Source organism: Catharus ustulatus, chromosome 28 (genome assembly GCF_009819885.2).
Source record: "Catharus ustulatus isolate bCatUst1 chromosome 28, bCatUst1.pri.v2, whole genome shotgun sequence".
In the NCBI taxonomy this organism is placed as follows: domain Eukaryota; kingdom Metazoa; phylum Chordata; class Aves; order Passeriformes; family Turdidae; genus Catharus; species Catharus ustulatus.
In genome coordinates this window covers 1,387,011-1,410,142 of record NC_046248.1, presented here as the reverse complement: position 1 = coordinate 1,410,142, position 23,132 = coordinate 1,387,011, and the positions used below count along the sequence as shown (strand labels likewise).

Below are 23,132 nucleotides of genomic sequence, written 5' to 3'. Positions count from 1 at the left end.
ACGGCACGGGCGGCGTGGGGCTCGGGGCCGTGCTGCAGCGGCCGGCTCCGCGCTGGGCCGGGCTGCGCGGCCCCGATCCGCCCGGCCGGGTCACGGCCCGCGGGCTCGGCCCGCTCCGCGCCCCGCCCGCCGCCCCCGCCGCCCCCGCCGCCCCCGAGGCCGAGGATGAGAGAGGTGGGTCCGGAGGGGATCTCGGTGTCAGCACCGACCGACCCCTGCGGCCTCCCCAGGGAGGGGAAGCCCACAGTGTGCAGTCATCATTTCATCAAAAGGGTGTTTTACTGCCAGAGCAGTGAAGGGTATTTTCACACTCATTTTTGGCTGTGGTGATAGTTATGGAGTGGTGGATGTGTCTCTAATGAACCCTCAGAACGGTAAGAAATCCTCTGCAGAGAGGATTCTCAGTACAAGCCTTTTGTTTTAAAGTAAAACACAAGAAGTTCCACCTCAGTGTGTGGAAGAACTTCTTGACACAGAGTGACATAGTGCTGGGACAGATTGCCCAGGGAGGTCCTGGATTCTCCCTCTTTAGAGACATTCCAGACTTCCAGGAGCACATTCCTACTGCAGTTGACCCTGCTTTGGCAGGGGATTTGGACTGGATAATTTCCAGAGATCCCTTCCAACCCTAATGATTCCGTGATTACATTCCTTTTATTTACGGAGTTGCTGCCTTTCCCAGTGTCGCTGGCAGAGCTGTCACTGATGAACAAGTTGATCCACACATCCCTGGTGGAGTCCCAGCAGCACGTGGAGATCCTGCAGCGGGACCCCAACTCCCCACTCTTTTCCATCAAGACCTTCGAGGAGCTGCCCCTGTGAGTTGCCACAGCCCCCAGCCCCGCCATGCTCCAGCGTGCCACCCTCCTTCTCATGGGCACTTGGATGCTTTGTTTCCACAGGAAGAAGGAGCTCTTGCAGGGGGTTTATATGATGGGCTTCAACAGACCATCCAAAATCCAGGAGCAGGCTCTGCCCCTCATGCTGGCATACCCGTGAGTAGGAACACGCCGTGCCTGAGCCCCAGCTCCCTGTGGCATCCCAGCACTGTGGTGCCAGGCAGGAGTGCCCCGACCCCTCCATTCCAGTCAGCTGCCTTTGCCTTGCAGGCCCCAAAACCTCATTGCCCAGAGCCAGTCAGGGACAGGGAAAACAGCAGCTTTTGTCTTGGCCATGTTGAGCAGAGCTGATGCCAGCAAGAAATATCCTCAGGTAACGCAGGACAGGGGGAGCTGCTGCAGAGGGGTTGGCCCAGGTGCCCAGGACAGTGCCAGGGGCAGAGCTCTGGGCTTTGTCCCTGTTCCTGTGTGACTTTTCCCACTGGAGTGGGATGATCAACCACCAGGGCCCATCACAGTGGCAGGTAGGACCAAAAGCACAGTGCCCACCTCAGGGAGCTGCTTTGACTTGCCAGAGTGGATCAATCCAGGCTTCAGTTATCTTGGAATTTAGGTTTTGAGGAGCAGCTGCAGACACTGTTGGTTTCTGGTGGTCAGATACTCCCAGACCCCTTTATTTGCCAGCAGTTTCCAGCCATGTAAGATCTCTTGTGTGTATGGACAGTGTGACTGAACTGGGCACAGGAACAAGCTGAACCACGGTTCTGAGAGAGGAATTTCCTCCTCAAAAAACAGCAGCAGCAGCAGCTTCTTTCTGCCTCCTTGGCTGAAGCTGGGAGCACAGCCCAATTCCTGAGCCTGCAGCTGTGCTACACTGCCCCATCCCCTGCACCTCAGTGCTGTGGGATGCTCCTGAGCTCCTCTTGCTGTCCCTCCCTGGTGTGCACCACCCCAGGCCTGACAGCTCCTTCCTCTGCTCTCCTGGCAGTGCCTCTGCCTGGCTCCCACCTACGAGCTGGCTCTGCAGATCGGGCAGGTGGTGCGGACCATTGGGAAATTCTGCACTGACATCAAGGTGAACTACGCTGTCCGGGGAAACCGAGGTGAGTCCAGCCCAGCACAGCTACCAGCACTGCTCCAGAAATGGGGAGGGAGCACAGGGATCCCCTCTTAGAGCCTGGAGCTACCAGGGACTGCCCAGACATCCATGAAGGGCAATAATGTAGTGTCAGTCCCCCTCTCCTACTGAGGAGGCTTTTCCACATCACTGGCTGCTTGCAGACTCCCTTTTCCCCATACAGGGGTGGTTCCCATGCCCCAAGGCTGTAGGGAAGTGTCATGATTACCCCTTGAAGGCATCACTGAGCAGCCAGGCTCTGAGCAAGGTAAGGGAAAACACAGCTCCATGCCTGGAGGCAGCCAAATGCCTTTTGCCCCTTGCAGTTCTGAAGGGCACAGTGCTGGAGGAGCAGATCATCATCGGGACGCCGGGCACCACACTGGACTGGTGCTTCAAACAGCGCATCCTGGACCTGACAAAGATCTCCTTGTTCGTGCTGGATGAGGCTGACATCATGATCGACATGCAGGGCCTCTCCTGTCAGAGCATCCGCATCCACAGGTGAGGATTGATGATAGCTGGGGTCCTCATTCCCTGCTTTACCTCCTCTTCTTTAGCTTTAAAGGAATCTGTCACTGTGACATTGTCCCCGTGGTGCCAAGGAGTCTTGTCCACAGGTCTGTCTTTCTGTGAAACTGTGTGCACTGGACACACAGTAAGACACTTCACCTCATTTAACTTTCCTTTGAGCTGTTACAGGCCTTGGATTGACTCACAGAATCATAGAATGGCCTCAGGTGGAAGGGATCTTGTTTTCACCCTGTCCCATGGGCAGGGACACCTTCCATTAGACCAGGTTGCTCAGAGCTCCATCCAGCTTGGCCTTCAACACTTCCAGGGACGGGGCAGCCACAGCTGCTCTTGGCACTTCCTCCAAATAGCTAAACCTGTTTTCTTTTAGTGTGAAGCCATTCCCTCCTTTTCCTGTCACTCTTGTAAAGAATCCTCCTCCAACTTTCTTGTCAGCCTCTTGGTTTCCTTTTCCATTGAAGGCAACACAAAATCAGTTTAAATTAGGTTTCTGTCCTTCTCCTGGGCAGCAGATGCCCTCTGTGGCTGACAGAGCTTTTTCCCTGCCACAGGGCTCTTCCCAAGAGCTGCCAGGTGCTGCTGTTCTCAGCCACTTACAAGGAGCCCGTGCGGGCCTTTGCGGAGCGGATCATCCCTGACCCCATCGTGATCAAGCTGCGTGAGGAGGAGCTCACCCTCAGCAACATCAGGCAGTATTTCATGGTGTGCCAGAGCATGGACGAGCAGTACAGGGCCCTCTGCAACCTCTACAGCAGCTTCATCATCGGTCAGGTCATGATCTTCTGCCAGGTAAGGCCCCTGCCTGGGAGAGCCCTGCACTGCCCCTCTCCCACTGGGAATGGCACAAATGGGTCATTTTATGGTGTGGGCAAAGCAGGCTCCTCCCAAGACCCTCAAAACAAAGGAGCAGACCCCAGGGGAGTGTTGAAAACGACCATGAGCTCCCTCAAAAGGAGCAGGGGACTCTGGAGAGGGAAGTGTTGGCCTCAGCCTCTCCCTGTGTATGCAGACCCGGCGGCTGGCAGACTGGCTGGCAGGGAAGATGAGCCAGGACGGGCACCAGGTGGCCATCCTGACAGCAGAGCTGACCGTGGTGCAGCGGGCCAGCGTCATCCAGCGCTTCCGTGAGGGCAAGGAGAAGGTGCTGATTGCCACCAACGTCTGTGCCAGAGGTATCCTGGGAATCCCAGCACCCCTCTGATAGCCCAGATCTGCTGTTCTTCCTCAGGGACTTGAGCAGCTGGTCCTGTGGGATAGGGTATCCCAGGAGGATCCTCTCCCTCTGTTCCAGGCATTGATGTGCAGCAGGTCACCACCGTGGTGAACTTTGGCCTCCCCGTGGATCTGGACGGCGAGCCGGATTATGAGACCTACCTGCACCGCATTGGGAGGGCAGGACGCTTCGGGCACCGCGGCATCGCCTTCAGCGTGGTGCAGGCAGACAACGTGCGCCTCGTGCACAAGATTGAGGAATATTTCCGTGAGCATCCACACTGATCTCTGCTCTGGGAGGGGGTGTTGGGGCTGTGAGCCCCTCTAGCTGATTTCCTGGTCACAAACAGTCCTTGTCAGGCTGCTGCTCTCCCCAGGGCTCATCTCACTGGGAACAGGGGACAGATACAGCTTTTAGGGTGATCTTTGCTCCCCAGCAGGCAAATTTCCCAAGAAACACCCCTGAGGTTGTGTGCAATTTGCAAGGGACATTACTGGTACCCAGGATACCTCAGCACCTTTTTTTCTCCCTCCTTCAGGCACTTTTTCTGCCTTTCCTTGCAAGCCTTTGTCACAGGGGACCTGGTGCCCCAGCTGAGCTCAGCCCTGGCTGTGGGAGAGGAGATGGCAGCTGTGGAAATCTTTCCTGAGTGGAAATTGATTGTCACTTGTTAACATCAAGAGGATTTTCGTGGGATTTGCCAGATGCCAGGGCTGCACTGATGGCTTTTTGAATCCCACTGCCTGTTTTTCCTGTGATTTTAGAGGAAGGAAGGTTATAGAAGCCTTCTGATGGGCAGGAAATGGTGTCCCTTCCTCATCTCTGGCCTCAGAGCCACTCAGCCCTCTTGGTTCCTTTAAATGTCCACCTGTCCTTGGAACCTGGAGTGAGCCTGAGGCAGACACCAGGCACAGAAGACACGAGCCACACATTCTGGCAGAGATTGTTCCCGTGGAGTAGAAGCAATGACCAGCTGGAACAACTGTCATGTGGATGAGCCCAACCACAGCCATGGCCAGAAGAAACCAGTGTGAGGATGAACTCCCAGCGGTCTGACTTGTGCTTTTCTCGTTGTGGTGTTGCAGTTGGAGGGTACAAACCTTCCCTGTCCTGCATGGCTGTGGAGGTGGGAACAGGGAGTGGGGGCACACCAGAGGCTGGGCTCTGTGTGCTGCTGCCGTGGGGCTGCTGCTTTTGCTTGCTGCTGTGCCTTGGCTGCTGCCCTCATCCAGTTCCCTCCTGCTTTCTCCCAGCTGATTTCCTGCAGAGGGAAATGCTGCAGTGAGCAGTCCAGGAGCTTCCCAGCTGGCATGGGGCACTCTTGGGGTGCGGGCATCAGCTCAGGGGAACGAGCTCTGTGCTCACATCCCAACAATTTCTCTTTCCTTCTTACAGAGACCACGATCAAGCAGCTGGATCCATATGACATGGATGAGGTGGACAAGCTTGCAGCTGAGTGAGGAGCAGGGATTCATTCTCCCAAATCCAAGTTCTGGTTTTGAACAGGAGGAAGAGTTACAGGGGAAAGCTTCCTGGTTATCTTGTATTCTCCTGAAGCTGTTGAGTTTTGTTGTGTTGCCTGAGGAGAGGTTGGAGTGAGCCTCGTCTCGCTAGATGGCAGCAGGAATCCACTGCTGCCATCCCAGATCTCGGGGCAAAACCCAAGTGTTCAGGGTCCTGGCAGTGCAGGAGACAGGTTGGAGCCCCAGGGGTCGGAAATCCAAGTGTTCAGGGTCCTGGCAGTGCAGGAGACAGGTTGGAGCCCCAAGGGTTTGAAATCCAAGTGTTCAGGGTCCCCGCAGTGTGAGGACAGAAGTTGGACTGGGGCTGTGTTTGTGCCTTTGTTAATCTTTAATAAATACAATTGTTTGTAATCACCAGAATGACTCCTTCTTTAACAAAATTCTCTGAAATGTGTCAGAGAAATGTTTGACTAGGTCAGTGTTGGCAATGGTGTCATTTGCCATGGTTGGCTGCTGCTGCCTGCTCTCCTCATCCAGATTTCTGTCCAAACCCGACCTGAGCAGGCACAAAACATGATGAGAGCACAGCCAGAGGCATGTGGCAGTGGGAGCAGGACTGGTGGTAGCACATGGGGGCCTGGCCCTGGCTTTGCTGGTCCTTGCCACCAGCTTTAACCCTTTGGGGCATTTCAAGCCCCAAAACCTCCGTGTGAGGAGTCTCACACTCAGTATTAAGAGGGTGATTTTGGTAACAATCAATGAATTCTAATTAAAGGATCAGTGAGGGAGGTGGAAGGTGGCAGACTTGGCTGTGCATTCCCTGATCCCCCTCCCCATGTACACCCCCAAATCCCCCCGGTTCGCTCCAGCCCCCTGGCATTGCGTTACGGCACAGCCGCCCCTATGAATGTTTGATGGTCTGGGGCGTGGCAGACAGTGGGGGATGAAATATCAAACCTTACTCCTTGCCTGGCTTCCCCAGCTCCAAACCCCCAGCTTTGATCACAGGGGAGGGGCAGTGTATTTTCCCCTCTTTAAGTAAAAAAAAAATTCTGTGTGAAGAAGGGAACACTCAGGAATTCAGTTCCCACCTGGGCAGAATGCAAGGATGCTGCCATTGGCAAAGCAAGCGCACCTCTCCTCAGCCCTGAGATTGCAGGGGCCCAGGCAGCAGCGGCATCGGGTTCTCCCTGTGCTGTCAGCTTGATAAATAATTAACAGTTAATCAGGGCTGGGCTTAATTACCTGAGGGTAACCGGAGAGCAGGTCGTGGTGGAGAGCGCAGCCCTGCTTCGGCGTGCCGGAGCTGGACATGGCGCCATGGAGCGAGGCCGGGCTCCGCCGCCGCCTTGGAGGGGGCCCTGGATCCTGTGCCTGCTGCCAGCGCTGGCGGGGGGTGAGCACCGACCTGTCCCCCCATTTCCCGGGCAGGGGGCGAGCCGAGGCCTGACGGACGCACTGCCCCGGGCAGGGCAGCCGCTGGCGGCCGGCGAGGCGGCCTACGAGGAATGGCGGGCCACGGGCGTGCGAGGCCGGGCGGTGGAGCTGAGCTGTGGGCCGGTGGCTGCCGCCCCGCCAGCTGTGGTCTTCTGGAGCTTCACGCCGCAGGGAGAGGGGCTGCCACGGGCCGTGGCCGTGGGCTCAGGCAGGGAGGTGGCCATGGCCCCTGGCACCGGGGTGCTGGGCCGGGTGACGCTGCGCAACGGAACGCTGGAGCTGCGGGAGCTGCGCGTGGCCGCCCAGGGCCGCTTCCTCTGCCAGGGGCTCTTCCCAGAGCGGGGCCGGCTCCGTGTGGGCTATGCCGCCATCCTCCTGCGAGTCCTGGGTAAGTCCCTGGCTGTGGGCAACCTGGGGGGACCTGCTGGCCAGCAGCAGCCAGCATCACACTCCCCTAGATCGCGGTCAAGTCCAGCCCTTGCCCAGTAGCCAACAGAGCCACTGGCCAACAAAACACCCCCTGAGCCACCAAAGGGCTCCACTCAATAAAACGCAGCCCAAGCCAGCATAGTGCCCCAGTAACCAATGCAGAGTCCTACCAGCCAACATGGTGGCTCACCAGCAACTGTAGTACCCCATTCACCAACAAAAGCACCTGACTAGTTAGAGGAATACCCTACTTGGCAATGCAGTCTGCCACTAGTCAGCAAAGCATCCTACTAGCCAACACAACACGCTGCTAGCCATTAGGGCATCCCATCAGCCAAGGCAGCTCAACACGAGCCAACAAAGCACTCATCAGCCAGCCCAGGGCCCCACTAGCCAGTACAGGTCACCATTAACCAACAACCCTCTCTTCACTCCAGCTAGTGTAGCCCCCTACCAGCCAACATAGCAGCCCATGAAGCCACCCTAATTTCCTTGCCCTGGCTACCCAAACATCCCACCACCCCAAACTGTCCCGGTAACTACCCCAGCTACATGCCCATAGCCAGGGCGCCCCTCACTAGCCTGCAGGTGTCCTCACTAGCCATTCTACTGCTGCTGTGGCACTTCACTGGCCAAACAATCCGTCTGGGCGGGGTAGATGGGAGAGCCCTGGGGCGTTGTGATGTCTGTGGGGGCCGCTCACACTCGGTGCCCCCAGTGCCTGTCTCCAAGCCCTTCGTGCGGCCAACGGCGGCGGCAGCGGCGGAGGGGGCGGCGGTGGCCCTGACGTGCACTGTGCGGGAGGGGACGGAGCCACTGAGCTTCTCCTGGCAGCACCAGGACCCCCGGGGGGGTCCCTCCGTGACCCCTGCGGGGCTGGGGGGCTCCAGGGCAGAGCTGCAGCTGACGCCTGCCAACCGCAGCCACACGGGCTGGTACATCTGCACCGTGCGCAACGAGGTCAACAACCACACCAGCGACCCCGTCTACCTGGACATCGTCTGTGAGTGCCCTGGGTGCCACCCACCTCGGGGGGCGCTCAGCCACCGGCTGGGGGGGCCTTCTTTGGGGCTGGTGACATCCATAGCATGTCTGTGGCCACCACAATGCTCCATGGCTTGGCCATGGCCACTGAGCACCCTGCCACCATGGTATGTCCATAGCTGTCATGGAACATCCATGGACATCATGTATCCTGCCACCGTGATGCCTCCGTGGCCACCACTATGCCTCTATGGCCACCATGGTATGGCTTATTGTTGCTTTGACATATTCATGGCCATCATACACCCCACCAGCATAATGCCTCTCTAGCCACCATGGCCACCGTGTGACCTGCCACCATGATGCACCTATGGCCACTGTGCATCGTGGTGTGCTCACAGCCCTCATGGTGCACCCTTTCTAAGGGGGCTTTGCTGCCCTGCTTCCCACCAGAGGGAGGAAGCCCCAGGGAGGGCCGTGTCCCCCCTGTGGGGACGTCCCTGTCTAAAGGGCTCCGTGTCCCCACAGATGGCCCTGATGAGCCGGCCATCCGTGTGGAGCCCTTCTCCCCTGAGCAGGGGGGTTTCTCAGCGGGCGAGCGGGAGGATGTGGTGCTGAGCTGCCTGGCTCCCTCCAACCCCCCCAGCCGCTACGTCTGGCTGCACAACGGCTCCCAGGTGCACATCGGCCAGACCTACGTGATCACTGCCATCGCCCGCGCCCAGGCGGGCACATACACCTGCCTGGCCGAGAACAGCCACCTGCAGACCCGCACCCAGGCCACCATCGTCCTCACCGTCTACTGTAAGTACCCCCGCGGGGGGGCCGGCAGGTCCCCACGGGGTGAGACGGACCAGCGCAGCTCCCTGGTGAGGATGTGGGTGGGATTTGGGGTGAGGCTGGGGGGGAGCCCGCACTCTCCCCCAGTGCCGATGGTTTGCTGCAGATCCGCCAGCCGGGAGCCCCAGCTGCTCTGCCCTGGCCTCCGATGATCAGCGGGATGTGGCCCTGCGGTGCCGCTGGCTGGGGGGCTTCCCCCTGGCCCGGCTGCGCTGGGTGGGCCCCCAGGACGAGGAGGAGGAGGAAGAGGGGTTGATGGGGACCAGTTTTTCCATGGCCACCAGGATCCAGCCAGGGGCAGCCACCAGGAACGGCAGCTCCTTCTCTTGCCTGGCCTCCCACCCCGCGCTGCCACTGGGGGCTGCATGTGGGACCACCCTGTGTGAGTGACAACGGGCCCATCTGCCCCTCAGCCCCTTTCCGGCGCCCTGGGGTCCCAGCAGAGCTGCAATGACCCCGTGCCGTGGCCAGACCATGGCACGGGCACTCCAAGGTGCTGCTGCCTTTCCCGGGACCTTCAGCACCTCCAGCTTGCTCCAAAACGGGGACGCTGTGGCACAGCGCCCTGGGGATGGATGGAGGGGGTGTCACCTTTTGGGGGTGCTTTGGCACAGCGTGGCAGTGCCCCGCTCTGACGCCGCTCCATCCCACAGGGGTCCCGTCTGGCAGCCCCAGCTGCGCGGCGGCGGCCACCAAGGGTGACGAGTACGTGATGCTGCGGTGCCGGTGGGAGGGGGGCACGCCGCTCGTCACCCTGCGCTGGCGGGACAGTGCGGGCCGGACCTTGGGCGACCCCGCACCCTCCACGGCCGTGCTGGTGCTGAGCACCGACGGCAGCCTGGGGGGCCGCGAGTTCGTCTGCGTGGCCGCACACCCGCTGCGGGCCGCTGCCGCCGAGTGCCGCCTGAGGCTGGGTAAGCTGGACCTGTCCCCAGCGCCTCCACCGTGCCACGGCACCACGGGCTGGCACCTCCCTGCCGACACTGTCCCCCCTTGTCGCCGAGCAGAGGTCCCCGAGCTGGAGGCGGAGAGCGAGGTGGCGGTGCTGGAGGGCGGCGAGGCACAGCTGGCGTGTCGGCACCGCGGCAGCAGTGCCAGCCTCGGTGCCACAGTGGCTTGGTACGACCCAAAGGAGCGGGAGGTGACTCCGGGGCTGGCCAAGTACCGGCTGGAGCAGGGAGAAGCGTGGGTCAACCTCACCGTCCGGGATGCTGAGTGGCCGGGGGACAGCGGGATCTACCGCTGCACCGCCACCAATGCCGTGGGCACTGCCAGCCTCCCCGTCCGCCTCCGCGTGGACCGTGAGTCCTGGGACGGGCAAGGGCGGGCCGGGGCCATCAAGGTGGGCTGGGGGCATGCAGCCCCTCTTGCCGGGTGCCATCTCGCCGCAGGGTACCCAGCGCCGCCCAATGTCACCATCAGTAAGCTGCGGTACACGCGGGCGCGCACCGAGGTGCGGCTGGAGTGGCGGACGCAGGGCGCCGGCAACCTCACCGGCTTCGTGGTGCAGCGGCGCCAAACCAAGAAACCCCTCCGGGAGAGCCCCAGCCCCTGGGAAACAGCCGCTGGCGACATCGAGCCGCACTCCCGCGACCGGCGCCTGGGGGGGCTGGACCCCGCGGTGCTCTATGCTTTCCGCGTGCTGGCCGTCAACCACCGCACGGCCGGGCACCCCTCCGAGGTGCAGACGCCAGGTGAAGTGGGCAGGGGCTGCTGCTCCGTGGGGGCAGAGCAAGGGGTGAGTGGAGAAGGGCAGCGTTTCCATCGTGGCGGAGCCGAGGAGCCGAGTGTGAGCAGCCGTCAGTAGGTTTCAGGCGCAGGCTCGCACCTTCCCTGGCCTTTCTGGGCTCTGCCCGTGCCTGCTGCCTGCCATGTTCGCTCTGCTCTCTTCCAGCCGAGCCTCCCTTCGAGGCCTACCCGGCGGTGACGGGGGCGGCGGTGGCAGGGATGCTGGTGGCCACCGCAGCATCACTCCTGGCCGTGCACTGCATCGCCCGCCACCGGGAGACCCTCCCGCGTGAGTGCCAGGGCCGCGGGGGCTCATCGGGGATCACACCCGACCCCTGGCACCCACACCTCACACCCACCTGTCTCCCCAGGGCTGCACGACCTGCTCTTCCGCACGTGAGTGCCCAAATCCCTGTGCCCTGCTGCTCCCGTGCCCGGGCACCAGAGAGACCCCCGTGTCCCCCCAGGGCTGGTCCCGGCGCCCAGGAGCCTGTGGGCACAGCAGAGGATGCTGAAGCGGCCGCAGGCAGGGAGGAGGAGGCAGCACCAGCACAGGGAGACCCGTCTGCCCCCAGCACGGCAGCAGGTGCCGAAGCAGCACCAGCAGAGGGAGATCCGTCTGCCCCCAGCACGGCAGGTACTGGGGCGGGCTGAGGGCTAAAGCCACCTGTCCTGCTGAACCAGGACCCACCTGGGCTCCCCCACCCCTTGCAGAGCCGCCCTCGGCAGCACCAGGCACCACCGATGACCCACCGGTTAATGTCACCACGGCCGTGACAGCGACACCGTGACCACCCCGGTTTTTTGCTCTTTATTTCCCTTTCCTTCTCTCGCCCACACCACGGGACGGCAGCACCCACCTGTGCCGCCTCGGGCTGGAGGCAGCTGCCTCCAAATGCGGCACCCGGCGAAAGCCCCTCCGGCTCAGCCTCGGGCCTGCAGTTACTGCTGGAGCTAAAATAAATATTTAGGCTACAATAAATAGTTTCTCACCGATGGCAGAAAAAAAGGCCAAGGGCTGAAGCGCCGCTCTCAGCGGTTGGCATCGACTGGGGATGCTGCTTTGGGACTCTGCTGAGGTTTCTGTGGTGCAAAAACAGCCACAAAGCTTTTTGTGGGAAGGGGCCTCATCTTCACCCCAAACTTCCCAGTTCCAGGCCAAACCGCAGGAGGTTAAAAATAGTGATTGGAGATGATTTTTCCTTGCATTGGTGCAAGCAAAAAGGAAAGCGGGTCCAAGGAAATTGTCAGGCAGTTCCCAGATGAGTCCTCATCTGCTGGTGTGTGTGGAAACAAGGACACCTTGGGCCCTTTTCTCCTGTGTCTGGTTAATAGTAACCCATTGGGAAGGATCAAGCCACACGAACCAACCTTGATCAGTGCCCACAGAGTATCAATCCCCACATCAGCCATAAAGCAGCACCGATCCCTTTATCAAACCACCCCCAGAAACACAAACACTACTCAACCCTCCTGCAAAACCATCACTCCCAAACACATAACATTCCAAAAGGATATTACAGCTTCTATGGAAATCAGAGCATCTTTATCTGACACACCCATGATACAGGGGAGATTTAAGCTAGGTTGTTTAAAAGCATGATTAAATTTCAGTGTTTGGGGAAAACAAAGCAGTCAGAGTTAAATCCCAACCACTCGCCTGCCAATCTCTGTTGGAAAAGGGGAAAGCCTTGCAGCAGGTCCTGCAAAAGGAAAATCCAGGCTGTGAGGATGAGATAAACAAAAAGGGAGGAGGGAGATCTGTGGTGGCTCTGGGGTACGTGGCAGCCAAAGCCCATAGGTGTGAAATCCATGGTGTGCAGAGAACTTTGGGATAAGGCAACTCTAGGTGGGAGGATGCACAAGCTTAAAAAAAGGCAAAAAAATAAATATAACCACAAATAATGCAATAGAAGAGAAGGCTTTGGGGAGAGCCCATTGTGGCCTTCAAGTACATGGAGATGGCTTATAAAATGGAGGAAAAGAGATTTCTTACACAAGCTGATAGTGACAGGACAAGGGAGGATGGTTTCACACAGACAGAGGGCAGGTTTGGATGGGATATTGGGAATAAATTCTTCCCTGTGAGGGTGGTGAAACCCTGGCACAGGGTACTTAGGAAAGCTGTGGCTGCCTCAGTCTTGGAGGTGCCCAAGGCCAAGTTGGATGGGGGTTGGAGCAGCCTGGGATAGTGGGAGGTGTCCCTACCCACGGCAGGGGTGGAACTGGACAAGCTTTAAGGTCTCTCTCAAATCAAACTGTTCTGGGATTCTATGAAACATAAAAAACCCATCCCAACATTCTGAGCAGCCCCACAGAGGTGCTGCTACCAAAGCAGATCTCAGGAGCTTCCTCCTCACACAGACACCACTCCTGTGGCTGGCAAAGCTGCACCAGCAGCCCTGAGCTCCCCAGGGCTCTGGAGCAGCTGCAGCCAGGCTGGCACAGCTCCCTCCCTCCCCAGACTGGCCAGGGACACACTGCTCTGGGCTGTATGTCACCTCAGGGTGACCATCACTGTACATTGTGCTTCATTTCTGGGGCTTTGCACTGTGACTTGTGGGGGGAGTGCTTTGCAAGCACTGGTTTGGTTTATTTACTGGGATTAAATTTGGAAAGGGAAAATTAAAACACCCACCCAAGCCCTGCTGTTAAGGTTGCAGCACCTCCATCATGCTGTGTCCAGGATGGGTGAGTTCCTCACAGCCATGCCCAGGGCTGGTGGGAGCTGCTTCACCATGACTGGTTTCATTTCAGAGCTATCCAAGCTGTTAGCAATCCCTCAAACCAAGAGCTGAACTGGATTTTGGCTTCTGAGAGATGAGAGAGGCTGGATTTCCACCTGTACTTCTGCAGAAGGGTTATTAAGCACCTAAAGACACAGTCACTGACTCAAGTTCTGCTTCAAGCTGCACAGGACAGACTCAACCAAGGCTCATTTTTCTTATTAATCTTCTTATTTCCTCATCAGGATCTTCCCAGAGCAACCAAAAGAGGCCAGGAGGGTTCAAGTACCATGTCACCAAGCTGCCAGGGAGGTGCAGCTGTTGGTCATTTCAAACCTGCTTAAATCCCTCTCTTGGACTCCTCAGAAGTGCTGGTAAATTGCCACGGAAACACACACCACATTTCCCAACCTCATTCTTTATATTATTACAATTCTTTTTTATACACATAACCAGGCTAGTTTTGTGGTGTGTGGGGGAAGAAAAAAAAACAAAAAAAACAACAAAAAAGGGATTTCAAGGCATAAATAATATAAAAAGGCAACCATTTTGAAACCAAGATACATTCATATGACACTACTACAAAAAATAAATAGTGACTCTCTCTGTTATAATTAACATCCCCCCGTGACTCCCTTTCAGCGATGCTGCGGTGCAGTTCCTGGCGTTAAGTGGGGACAATGGTCACTGCCTCAGGTTTCCCGCAGCTGGAGCTGACAAAGGTCCCCAGAACCATTGAGGGTGACTCTGGATGAACTCCATCCTGGTTTTTCCTTACAGTCCTTGGAAACAGGCTGAAGAATGAGGGGACTCCAACTCAAAATGTGGTTCGATGTTTCCGAGTGCACGCAGCTGCCGCCTGCAAAGCAAGAGCCGGGGATGTTATAAGGGGTTTTTCAGAAGATTCTCTGTCAGCTCAACAGATCTATATGCCCCAAAAACTCTTTAATTCCAGTGGGTGATGCTCTTTGGGCTCAGGCTCTTTCCCACCATACCAGGCACAAGCACAGGGCTCTATCAAACAGCTCACGCTGAGGTCAGCCCAGCACTGGAATAATAAAACCTGCTCCGAGATGGCTGTTGCTGAAAACAGCTATGAAATAATGCTGAACCTTTATAACTACTACATTCAGCCCAAATCAGCAACAGCTCCAGGCATTTGGTGGAAATGGCTCAGTGAGGAATTTGAAGCACCAAAGCCACACTGCTGCTCTGGAACACCTTGCTAGAAGTGTGCCCACCAGCACACAAGGTGCAATGATTCCAGGCTGGGATGAGGAACAGGTTTTTTTTCCACCAACAGAGACCAGGTCCCCTTCCTGCACCAGTCCCTGCCTCCAGGATGGCTCTGGAATGCCTGTGTGTCCTGTGTCGGGCCAATGGGTGTGCTGTGAGTGCAGCATCCATCAGTCACACCCTCCTTATGTGTCAATGAGCCCTTTATAAAGGCAGCAATCACAAGGGCATGACAGGACCAGGCACTGGAGCTGCACTGCTCCCGATTTCCACAATGGGAAAGGCGGGACACTTCACCTTCCTCCGAGGCTGCTCTTACAAGGATTTAATTACCGCCTTCTCCACAATAAATTAAGCTCCCTTCAGATGTCCTACAGACTATTCCCAGCTTCCCAGCCAGGTGCAGGATGCCTCACCGTCCATGCAATCCACGGAGAGCTGGCTCATGCCCTCCCGACAGCAGGGATGCTGCGCCGGGGGCTGCTCCGCGCTCTCCCTGCCCTCCTCCTCCAGCCGGGCGCTGCACTCGGGGCTGGCCGAGGCCAGGCACATGGCCACCATCACATGGGGGCTCAGGGGCTTCATCTCCACACCGTCCTGCTGGAAAGGGGCTCCCAGGGGCACCACGGGCAGTGCACTACTGCTGAAAGTGCCGTTGGTTTTGGTGAAACACCTGCGGGAGGGACAGAGGCCAAAGTTACTCAAAGTGCCTTCTTCCCCCCACTCCTTCCCCCTCCCCAACTTTAAAGTGTTTTACCACGTCAACAATCAGAGCATTTGTCAAATCAGTTTTAAATATATTTGTGGAGTGATTCTGACATTAAGAAAAGGATTCTTTTTTTTTTTTCTCCCAGCAGACAGCTGAAAACATTCAAAACACGCTCAGTTCCTTTCCCCATTGATTGAGACCCAATGACCTGACTTGTGAGTCCATTTCTCCATCAAAGCAACTCCATAAAACATGTTTTCACTGCCAAGATAAAGAGCTCAAATTTGAAACCCAAGCAGCACACTTAAGTACCTTGAAAAATAAATACTAAGTGTTATTGAAGTGAATGCAAATTAGAAAAATAGATGCAATATAAGAAATTTAAACCTCCCCCTTCTGCTGTGTAAGCCAGATTGTGGCCCTGTAATACCTGTGTAAAGCTGTGGAACTGAAGTTAAAATGATGAATCAATTGTTACTGCTTTAAACAAAAAGAAGCAGGACTTTGACACACATACCATTGTGGCATGAGGGAAAACACCTCAGTGTTTGCAGCACCATGAACAATGTGGCCTCAGGGAACATTTATAGAAACAATTCCTACATAAGCAAGCCATAACTACCCCAAAAAGTAAAAAATTAACTTGGACAGCTACTACAAAGTCTGAGAAACTCTATGTCAAAATGTTCCTTGTTATGTGGTGCAGGACAGAGATGAATCCACAGATAAACACATGGAAATAAGGATGGGGAGTGTTCACACTCTCCAGTGACACCCCAAAATGATCCTGCAAAAGTTGAACAGGCTTCAGGCTTCAGTTGCAGATACAGCTCTGAGCACCCTTCTTCTCTTTTTTGCCTACCAGATGTAAACCCATCCCTCACCTGCTTTGCTCACAGGGATCAGCCCAGTGCATTTGGAAATACAAAAATTGATCCCTGCATGCTGCCTGCTCAGGTGCTGGCTCAGCAGGTAGCACCGTGTGCTGCTCCAGACTGATTCTGGCCCAAAACTGAGCAGAGTGGATGAAAAATTGCTGAAAAAGGAGGAAAGATGGACTGGGACACCAGGGGTGCCAGGACAGCAACCAGCAGAGCTGACCTTGACAGCCCAGCACTGAGCTTAGGGGGATTTAAAACCAGGACATGTTAAGCTTGGCAGTCTCAGTCAAGTCCTGCCCAAGTCCAAGAAACCACTTTTATGCCATTAAAAAAGTAATGGCAATAAGGAAAACCATCACACTGGAGGGACCTGTCCTACAGCCCTGCCCAGAGCCTCAGTTCATCTGAAACCTGATCAAAACCTGATCAATACTGCCAGAACTAAAAGAGCAACACAACACCCAACACAAATAAACTTGTCAGAGCAGGAACTTGAGTGAGCTTTCCCTCCAGCAGTTGCTTCACCTGCAAAGCCAGAACAGGACAAATGGGTTCCCTCTGGAGCCTGCTCCCCTCCCAAAAGCTGTGAGGATGGAGCAGTACTAAGCTTCAACCTTCAATCTCCTATTTTGTCCTTCTGCTCCTGCAACTGCCTCCAAAATCATTATTCCAAGTACCAAAATACCACAGAAGCCACTGGAGAATCCACATGAAACACATCTGGTCCTCAAACAAATCCATTTATTAGTTTGCCTTTCTCTCCGCAGAGGTTTTGACTGCACTCACTTATTATTTAGAAAAAAAGGCTGAGAGAAACCCATCTAAATGTTTGGGTTTGCATGTTTCTGGGGGTTTCTTCTTAAAGCTACAGAGGTCAGTGCAGTTCTCTGTATTACTGAAAGAGCTTGAAGGATGTTTCAACACAGCAGTTCAGCCTTCTAAGGTTCAATAACCACATTTTGATGGAAACTAGCCATGGGGATATCCAGAGCAGAGTGTGGAGGAAGACTGATGAAAAATCCCTGCTGTGGAAAGCACACCTTCCACAAATTGTTAATACTGAAACTCTACTAAACTATAATCTAAAAAAAAAAGATGAAAAAGACGGAAAAACAAACTGATGTTCCTACATTTGAATTGTGCATTTCAGATTTCTGATCAAAATACAGTGAGTTTGCCAAGGAGAGAGATCTGCAGAAGTGTAAATTCCTCTGCAAACATCAGGTATCTTGAGAGCTTTAGCACAAAGGCACAAGAGAAGAAAAAAAGATCAATTCTCAATCCTGTCAACCACAGGCTTTGTCCACAATAGCAAAGCAGGTCTCCAGTTTTCAGCAGCTTCTCCCTCTGGCAAGGCTCCACGAGCAGTTATGAGGGATAAAGTGCTAATTTAAACAGAAGACCCAGGGATTTCAGCACTGGAATAATAAAACCTGCTCTGAGATGGCTATTGCTGAAAACAGCTATGAAATAATGCTGAACCTCTAGGATTCATTTGCACGTGGCCACAATTCACATAACTGCTACATTCAGCCCAAATCAGCAACAGCTCCAGGCATTTGGTGGGAATGGCTCAGTGAGGAATTTGAAGCCACACTGCTGATGTGGCACACCTTGCCAGAGGTGTGTCCACCTGAACCTCCCTTCCCCTGCTGCCACGGGGGTGCAGAGGGAACTGCCTGATTTCAGCACATGATTCCAGGCTGGGAAGAGGAACAGGTTTTCTCTTTCTACCAACAGAGACTGGGTCAGGGGAACAACCCTGGCCTGTGCAATGAATTTGAACAAAATGGGGAAAACACTCCAGCCTCAAATTCCCACTTGCCAAAACCTTCAGAGCTGACTGCATTAACCCAACAGGCCTTCCTCCTCTTTCTCCTCCTCCTCCTCCTCACCCTGGCCATACACCCAGCTCCCTGGTGTAATGCTGAGGCACGTCCTGGTCCCCTCCATTCCCCTCTCCCATGTCCTCTTTCCATTCCCCCAGCGCCAGGACAGGAACAGAGCGGCCCCTGCTCTGCCAAACCGAGGTTAATGATCCCCTCAGGGGCAAGGCAGCTGTAAGGGACAACTCGTTTCCCTATCAAGCAGTCAAATATAGAATGGGGCTGTGAAAACTCAAAGTTCAGGCCCCGCTGATGACCCTGCTGGGAGGAGCAGTGCAGTTGCAGAGGACAGAACTCTTAGCCTCGCTTTCTTAGGGGGAAAGAAAAAGAGCAAATAAAAAACTAAATGTGTTTTTAACTGGAAACAAGCTCTTAATTACAGTGTAACACATATGGCATGTTCCAAATTACGGGGAGTCTCAGACATCCTGGTGAGAGCTGCTGCACAGCCTGCTCAAAATCACAGCACTGGTGTGTGAGGGAATGAGTTGAGCTTTCCTGAGCCCTGCCAGGACACTGAGCCAGGCAAGGCGTGCCCAGCTCCACCTGCGAGCAGCAGCTTGTCTGCCCCAAACTGTCATGCACATATTTATGGAAGGAAGAAGGATTCAAAGCTCATTAGAAGCAGTATTTTCAAAAGTAAAATGATGAAAATAAAGTGAACTTGTTTTCTGCCTTCGACAGCAGCTTTATTGTTCAACAGGGGTTAGACTCAAGGATGCTTGTGGGCCCAACTCAGAATATTCAATGATTCTATGATTAATTTCGACTCAGCTTAGCCAGATGCACACCTAAAGGCAGCTGAAGATTTTAACAATACTGAAAAATCAAAATATGATTGAAAAAAAGCCCAGAACCTACCAGGCAGAGCAGCCCAGCTTGTCTAACTTTCAGTCCTATTTCTAATCATTAAAATAACCAAAGATTTAGGCAGAAGCCTAGGAGGATAATAATTCCAAAAATGAAAACTTAACATTTTTTATTAGTTTTCTGACTCCCAGCTACAATGCAGAAGATATATTTCCCCTTATTCTACACAAGAATCATTTTTCCCTTGAAAAAAAATGCATCCCACTCTTACAATGGCTGGTCAATCTCCTCCTGAAGGCCTCAAGAACTTGAAATCCCACGTTTTACAAAGAATAGCATTGTGAAGGCAAAGGGGTGAGTTGGTTAGTGTTCTTAAGGGAATGTCAGGAAGTGTAAAATATAGAAGACCAATTAAATCCGATTTGACAAGCTCCATGTGGAATGATTTTGTTATCTCAAAGCTGAAGAAAACAGGAAATATGGATTTTTTAAAAAAATCCAGTGCCCAAACTGAAGAGATCCTAGGGAGCATCAGAGGAGCATGTTGAGCAAAGTGAGCTCTGGGGCTTTAACAACCTGTTTTATTCTTGTTTTACTTTTTTATTCCGTCCTATGGACAATCCTCAACTGCTCTCCAGGTCCTCATGGAGCTCCTCATGCCAGCCAGGACTCCAGGTGAGGTTTTGTCAGCCCCAGCTCCACCCCAGCACACAGAGGGAGGGCTGTTCTTTGGGCAGGTTATTTCTCACCTGTTGTTGTTCCGACAATTCCGGCAGCTGATGCACTCCGAGGGGTCAGCCTGAGGCACTGCCGTGTACAGCCCACCACCCTGCAGCAGGAAGGATTAATAATAAATAATTAGAATTCAAATCAAATCAAATCACTATTGGGACATCCAAGAGCTCTTTGACTCAGTTTCCCCACTCTGATCACGTTATCAATGCCCTGCTCCGGGCTGTGCATGGCAACACTGAGCGATTGTCCAAAGGCCAGGGGAGGGCTTTGCCAGTGTGTGTGTCAGGGAAAAGTAAATAACTGCAGCTTAGACAAGTATGTGGTCATTTCCCTGGTCTGTTTTCAGCTTAATATGCTGAGGTTTAATTTAATAAACACACTGTAAATATATTTATTTTTAACGCTGATGACAGACACGAAAGTGAATTGCTGTTCATTAGCACGCAAGGCTTGTTTAGGGAGACAGAGGATTAAATTTGGAGGGCTGATGTCACATCCAAACCCATCCCACTTTCCTGTAATTACTCCGATTAGATCAGTTTACTTCACTACACTGATTTTTGAGCTGTTTCATATTTGTACAGATGGGGTAATTCCTCAGCCAGCAATGACTCCGGGTGAGAGGGATTTTGTGTTGTTGGTTTTGGCTAACGGGGCCATTACAAGCCAGTTGAAATGCCCAGATTAACACATACCTCATTGTTAGGGACCAGGCAGACAGTGATGGGGGAGCCACTCCAACAGGGCTGCAGAGCCAGGCTCCCGCACCGGGCTCCAGGAGGGAGCCAGGCTGGGAAAGCTCACCTGGATTTTTGCAGCTCAAGTGGTAGGGAACTTCTAGCAATCCCTATTTTTGCAAAAACAGAGCTTATCCTGAAGTTTTTGAGGGATAGGGAGCACTGAGGAAATGCCTAATTAGCCTTGATTGCCATGCTGGCCAGTTTCTCCCTTCCTCATTTAACCCAGCCATTGAAACAATAAAAAGTGGAGGATCAGAACATCCTGTTCCTCTGCGTAGCCTCACCCACGTGCCAGCCCAGCCCTTCTCCATGGGCAGAGATCCTGTGACATTGTGTGACTCAAACTTTCTACAACAGGGAGTGGGGCAAAGAAAAACTCAACCCCATCACCTGTTCCCAGCCAGACAGCAGCGTTGGGTGGACACCTCATGGCACAGAGGCACTCCAGGCACCAAGACCTGTGTCATCACACATGTATTTCCTTCTTTCCCCAAAAAAATGAAAATGGGAGGGACAAAACATAATGCAAATTCCCAGGCAAGCTTTTGAGCAGTGCAAATGTTCCCTCCCTGAGGGCTTGGAGATTCCTGGAGAGTTTCATCCACTGGGAGGTTGGACAGGTCAAAAAAAACCCAGTTTGGGCCTTGGTGGCTCTTGAAAATGACCAAAAGTGGGGATTTCTAGCCACATGGGTAGGTCAAGGACAGAATGGGGTGAAGAACTGACTGGCCTGGGCTCAGACTGGAGGGAACTGAAGTGGCAACTACTGTGCAAGTGCTAATTTGTTGTTCAATAAAATGAAGTGCTTGTGCTCAATTACCAACACAAACAATAGACCCGTTTTTTTTCTCCAGAAACAGCATGGGTTATTCAGACTTTTGAACTTTTTCTTTCAGTTTTCCTGGGCAATGTTCACAGTTTTGAGTAAGTTTAGTAAGTTTGAATGCAAGCCATCTGTTTCCATGGACAATAATGAAATCATTATTCTCTCTTGGAAACAGGACACGTTTCAGCAAATGAAGTATTTTTCCACAGCATACAAAGGCTGGATCGCAGACTGAAATTAGTTTTTAATTTTATTTTCAATTTCAAAACAAAAAACGAGCCTGTCTCAACAGTCACAAACAGGGGACTGAAAAAAAAATTTTAAAAAGCAGCGTTATTGCTGTGCTGCAGCTCAAGATGTATGGGGCACTTCATTCCAAGGAACCTCCTGCGCCATTCGTGCTTTGCCATAATTAATAGCATTGCTCAGAGTTACAGATCTGAAACAGGTGGGGGAAGAACGGGTGATCCATAAAGCTGCAGAATAAGCAGCTATAATTAAATATATTTAACTTGGAGATTGAGAAATACCATATGTACAAGTAAAGTATCTCAGCCCAGCACTGAGGCATTCTCAGAGCTTACATGCTGTTAGGAGGAGGGTAGAGGCAGATTTCCCAGAGTCAGTGGAATTCTTGCTGTCATCTGATATTCTCAAATGAAAACCATGATGTTTGTATCACAAATATCAGCCCAGTTGCTTCCTCTGGGGTAAGGAATTCAGTGGAACTGGCTGTTATCAATGGATGAGTATTCCCCCACCCAAATTAAGCCTGCTTCCACAGCCCCTGAATGAATCCCAAGGTCGGGGCTGAGCCTCCCACCCGGTGTAGGACCTTACATTCACAAGGTGATGGGGATGTTCGTAGTCCACATGTGTTCTGGACAAGGAACTGGTGTGCCCTGGGTACAGTCCTGCTCCTCCTCCACTCATGATCCCATTGACACCATTGCCAACTTTGTGGTGGACATGGGGACAGCCGTTGCTGAGGCCGTTGCTGAGGAAGTTTCCGTGGATGCTGCCGTTGACTCGGCTCGTCCCGGGTAAGGTCGTGTACTCAATCATCTGCCCATTGATATCTGCCCCTTGGTACAGGTAGCCAGGAGGGTCATATTCTGCAAAAGACATTATTGCTGAAAGCACTTTTGTTGCTAAATGAGAAGCTGAACGAGCATCCCTACAAAAGAAAGAAACTTATTTTTTTCTTTCTTCAGCTTTTGTGAACTAATGCTGATATCCAACTGCTTAGCATAGAAATGTAGCTGTGGAAAACAGCCACATCCTGGAGAGCAGACCAGAAATGTTGGTCTGGAAGGAGCTGGCTGATGTCCATCACTACAAGAGCATCCTAAAACCAGGCCTTTTGTATCACCAACAGCCCCTCTGCTATATCTGCTATAAGCTGCTTCCAGATCTCTCCGGGCTGCAGCTAAGACACTATCTTATCTTGCAAGAAGTTTTGTTCCATTTCTCTCTGTAGGAGAGTAAGAGCATTTAAAAATAACCAAAGGCTGTGGCAAGAGTAAGGCTGATTTATGCACAAGGAGCAGAAAAGGCCAGTGCAGATATTCTGCTAGCTCCAGGTTGTTGGTGTGTGCAGAGCACCTTGCAAAGCTCCTGCTCCAGGCTCCTGCTCACTAATGAACAGGTTTTCCTTATTAACACCTCTCTGGAGCACTTGGCCATTGAATGCCATCTCATTGTGCAGGGACTAAGAGCTAACAAGGGACTCGTCCTAAAGCTGCAAGTTCTCTTTCTTTCCACGTGCACTCAAGAAAGGGAGAGATCCAGGGTTTAACTCTCCACAATTTTAACAAGTGATTACGATTACACACATTCTGCCTCTGCAATCATCAGAGAGCTGTGCAGGGGCTTGAAGTTAAACACACACTGCAGAAACAGTCCAGGCCTTTCCCACCACACTCTGGGTGAAACTGCAGCACAATCTCTAGGGATGCAGCAGGACAGGGAGCATCAGTGTGAAGGAATGGAGACATTG

At 53.6% G+C, this 23,132-nt stretch overlaps 3 protein-coding genes across 4 annotated transcripts in view; 2 read left to right on the top strand and 1 right to left on the bottom strand.

Moving 5' to 3' along the window:
* The first annotated feature begins 133 nt into the window (after nt 1-133).
* On the top strand, nt 134-5,577 carry DDX25 (DEAD-box helicase 25). Its single transcript, XM_033081886.1, has 10 exons — nt 134-174; nt 683-818; nt 903-995; nt 1,110-1,212; nt 1,828-1,942; nt 2,283-2,460; nt 3,042-3,279; nt 3,500-3,662; nt 3,782-3,970; nt 5,099-5,577. The coding sequence occupies exons 2-10, from the start codon at nt 706-708 to the stop codon at nt 5,161-5,163; spliced, it is 1,257 nt and encodes a 418-aa protein (XP_032937777.1). The 5' UTR covers nt 134-174; nt 683-705; the 3' UTR covers nt 5,164-5,577.
* Nucleotides 5,578-6,486: 909 nt separating this feature from the next.
* VSIG10L2 (V-set and immunoglobulin domain containing 10 like 2) lies at nt 6,487-11,530 on the top strand. Its single transcript, XM_042780018.1, has 11 exons — nt 6,487-6,562; nt 6,638-6,991; nt 7,751-8,035; nt 8,545-8,820; nt 8,963-9,238; nt 9,510-10,157; nt 10,248-10,550; nt 10,751-10,873; nt 10,956-10,980; nt 11,052-11,221; nt 11,299-11,530. The coding sequence occupies exons 1-11, from the start codon at nt 6,487-6,489 to the stop codon at nt 11,373-11,375; spliced, it is 2,613 nt and encodes an 870-aa protein (XP_042635952.1). The 3' UTR covers nt 11,376-11,530.
* A 1,228-nt stretch (nt 11,531-12,758) lies between these two features.
* The window catches only part of CDON (cell adhesion associated, oncogene regulated), a 55,962-nt gene continuing 45,588 nt past the window's right edge, over nt 12,759-23,132 (bottom strand). For both annotated transcript variants that reach the window (XM_033081855.1, XM_033081856.1), the window contains exons 17-20: nt 21,974-22,248; nt 19,582-19,661; nt 14,963-15,219; nt 12,759-14,169 (exon numbers count right to left, since the gene is read on the bottom strand). In XM_033081855.1, the coding sequence (XP_032937746.1) occupies nt 14,003-14,169; nt 14,963-15,219; nt 19,582-19,661; nt 21,974-22,248 (779 nt within the window). In that variant the 3' untranslated portion in view covers nt 12,759-14,002. The remainder of the gene's footprint in view (nt 14,170-14,962; nt 15,220-19,581; nt 19,662-21,973; nt 22,249-23,132) is intronic.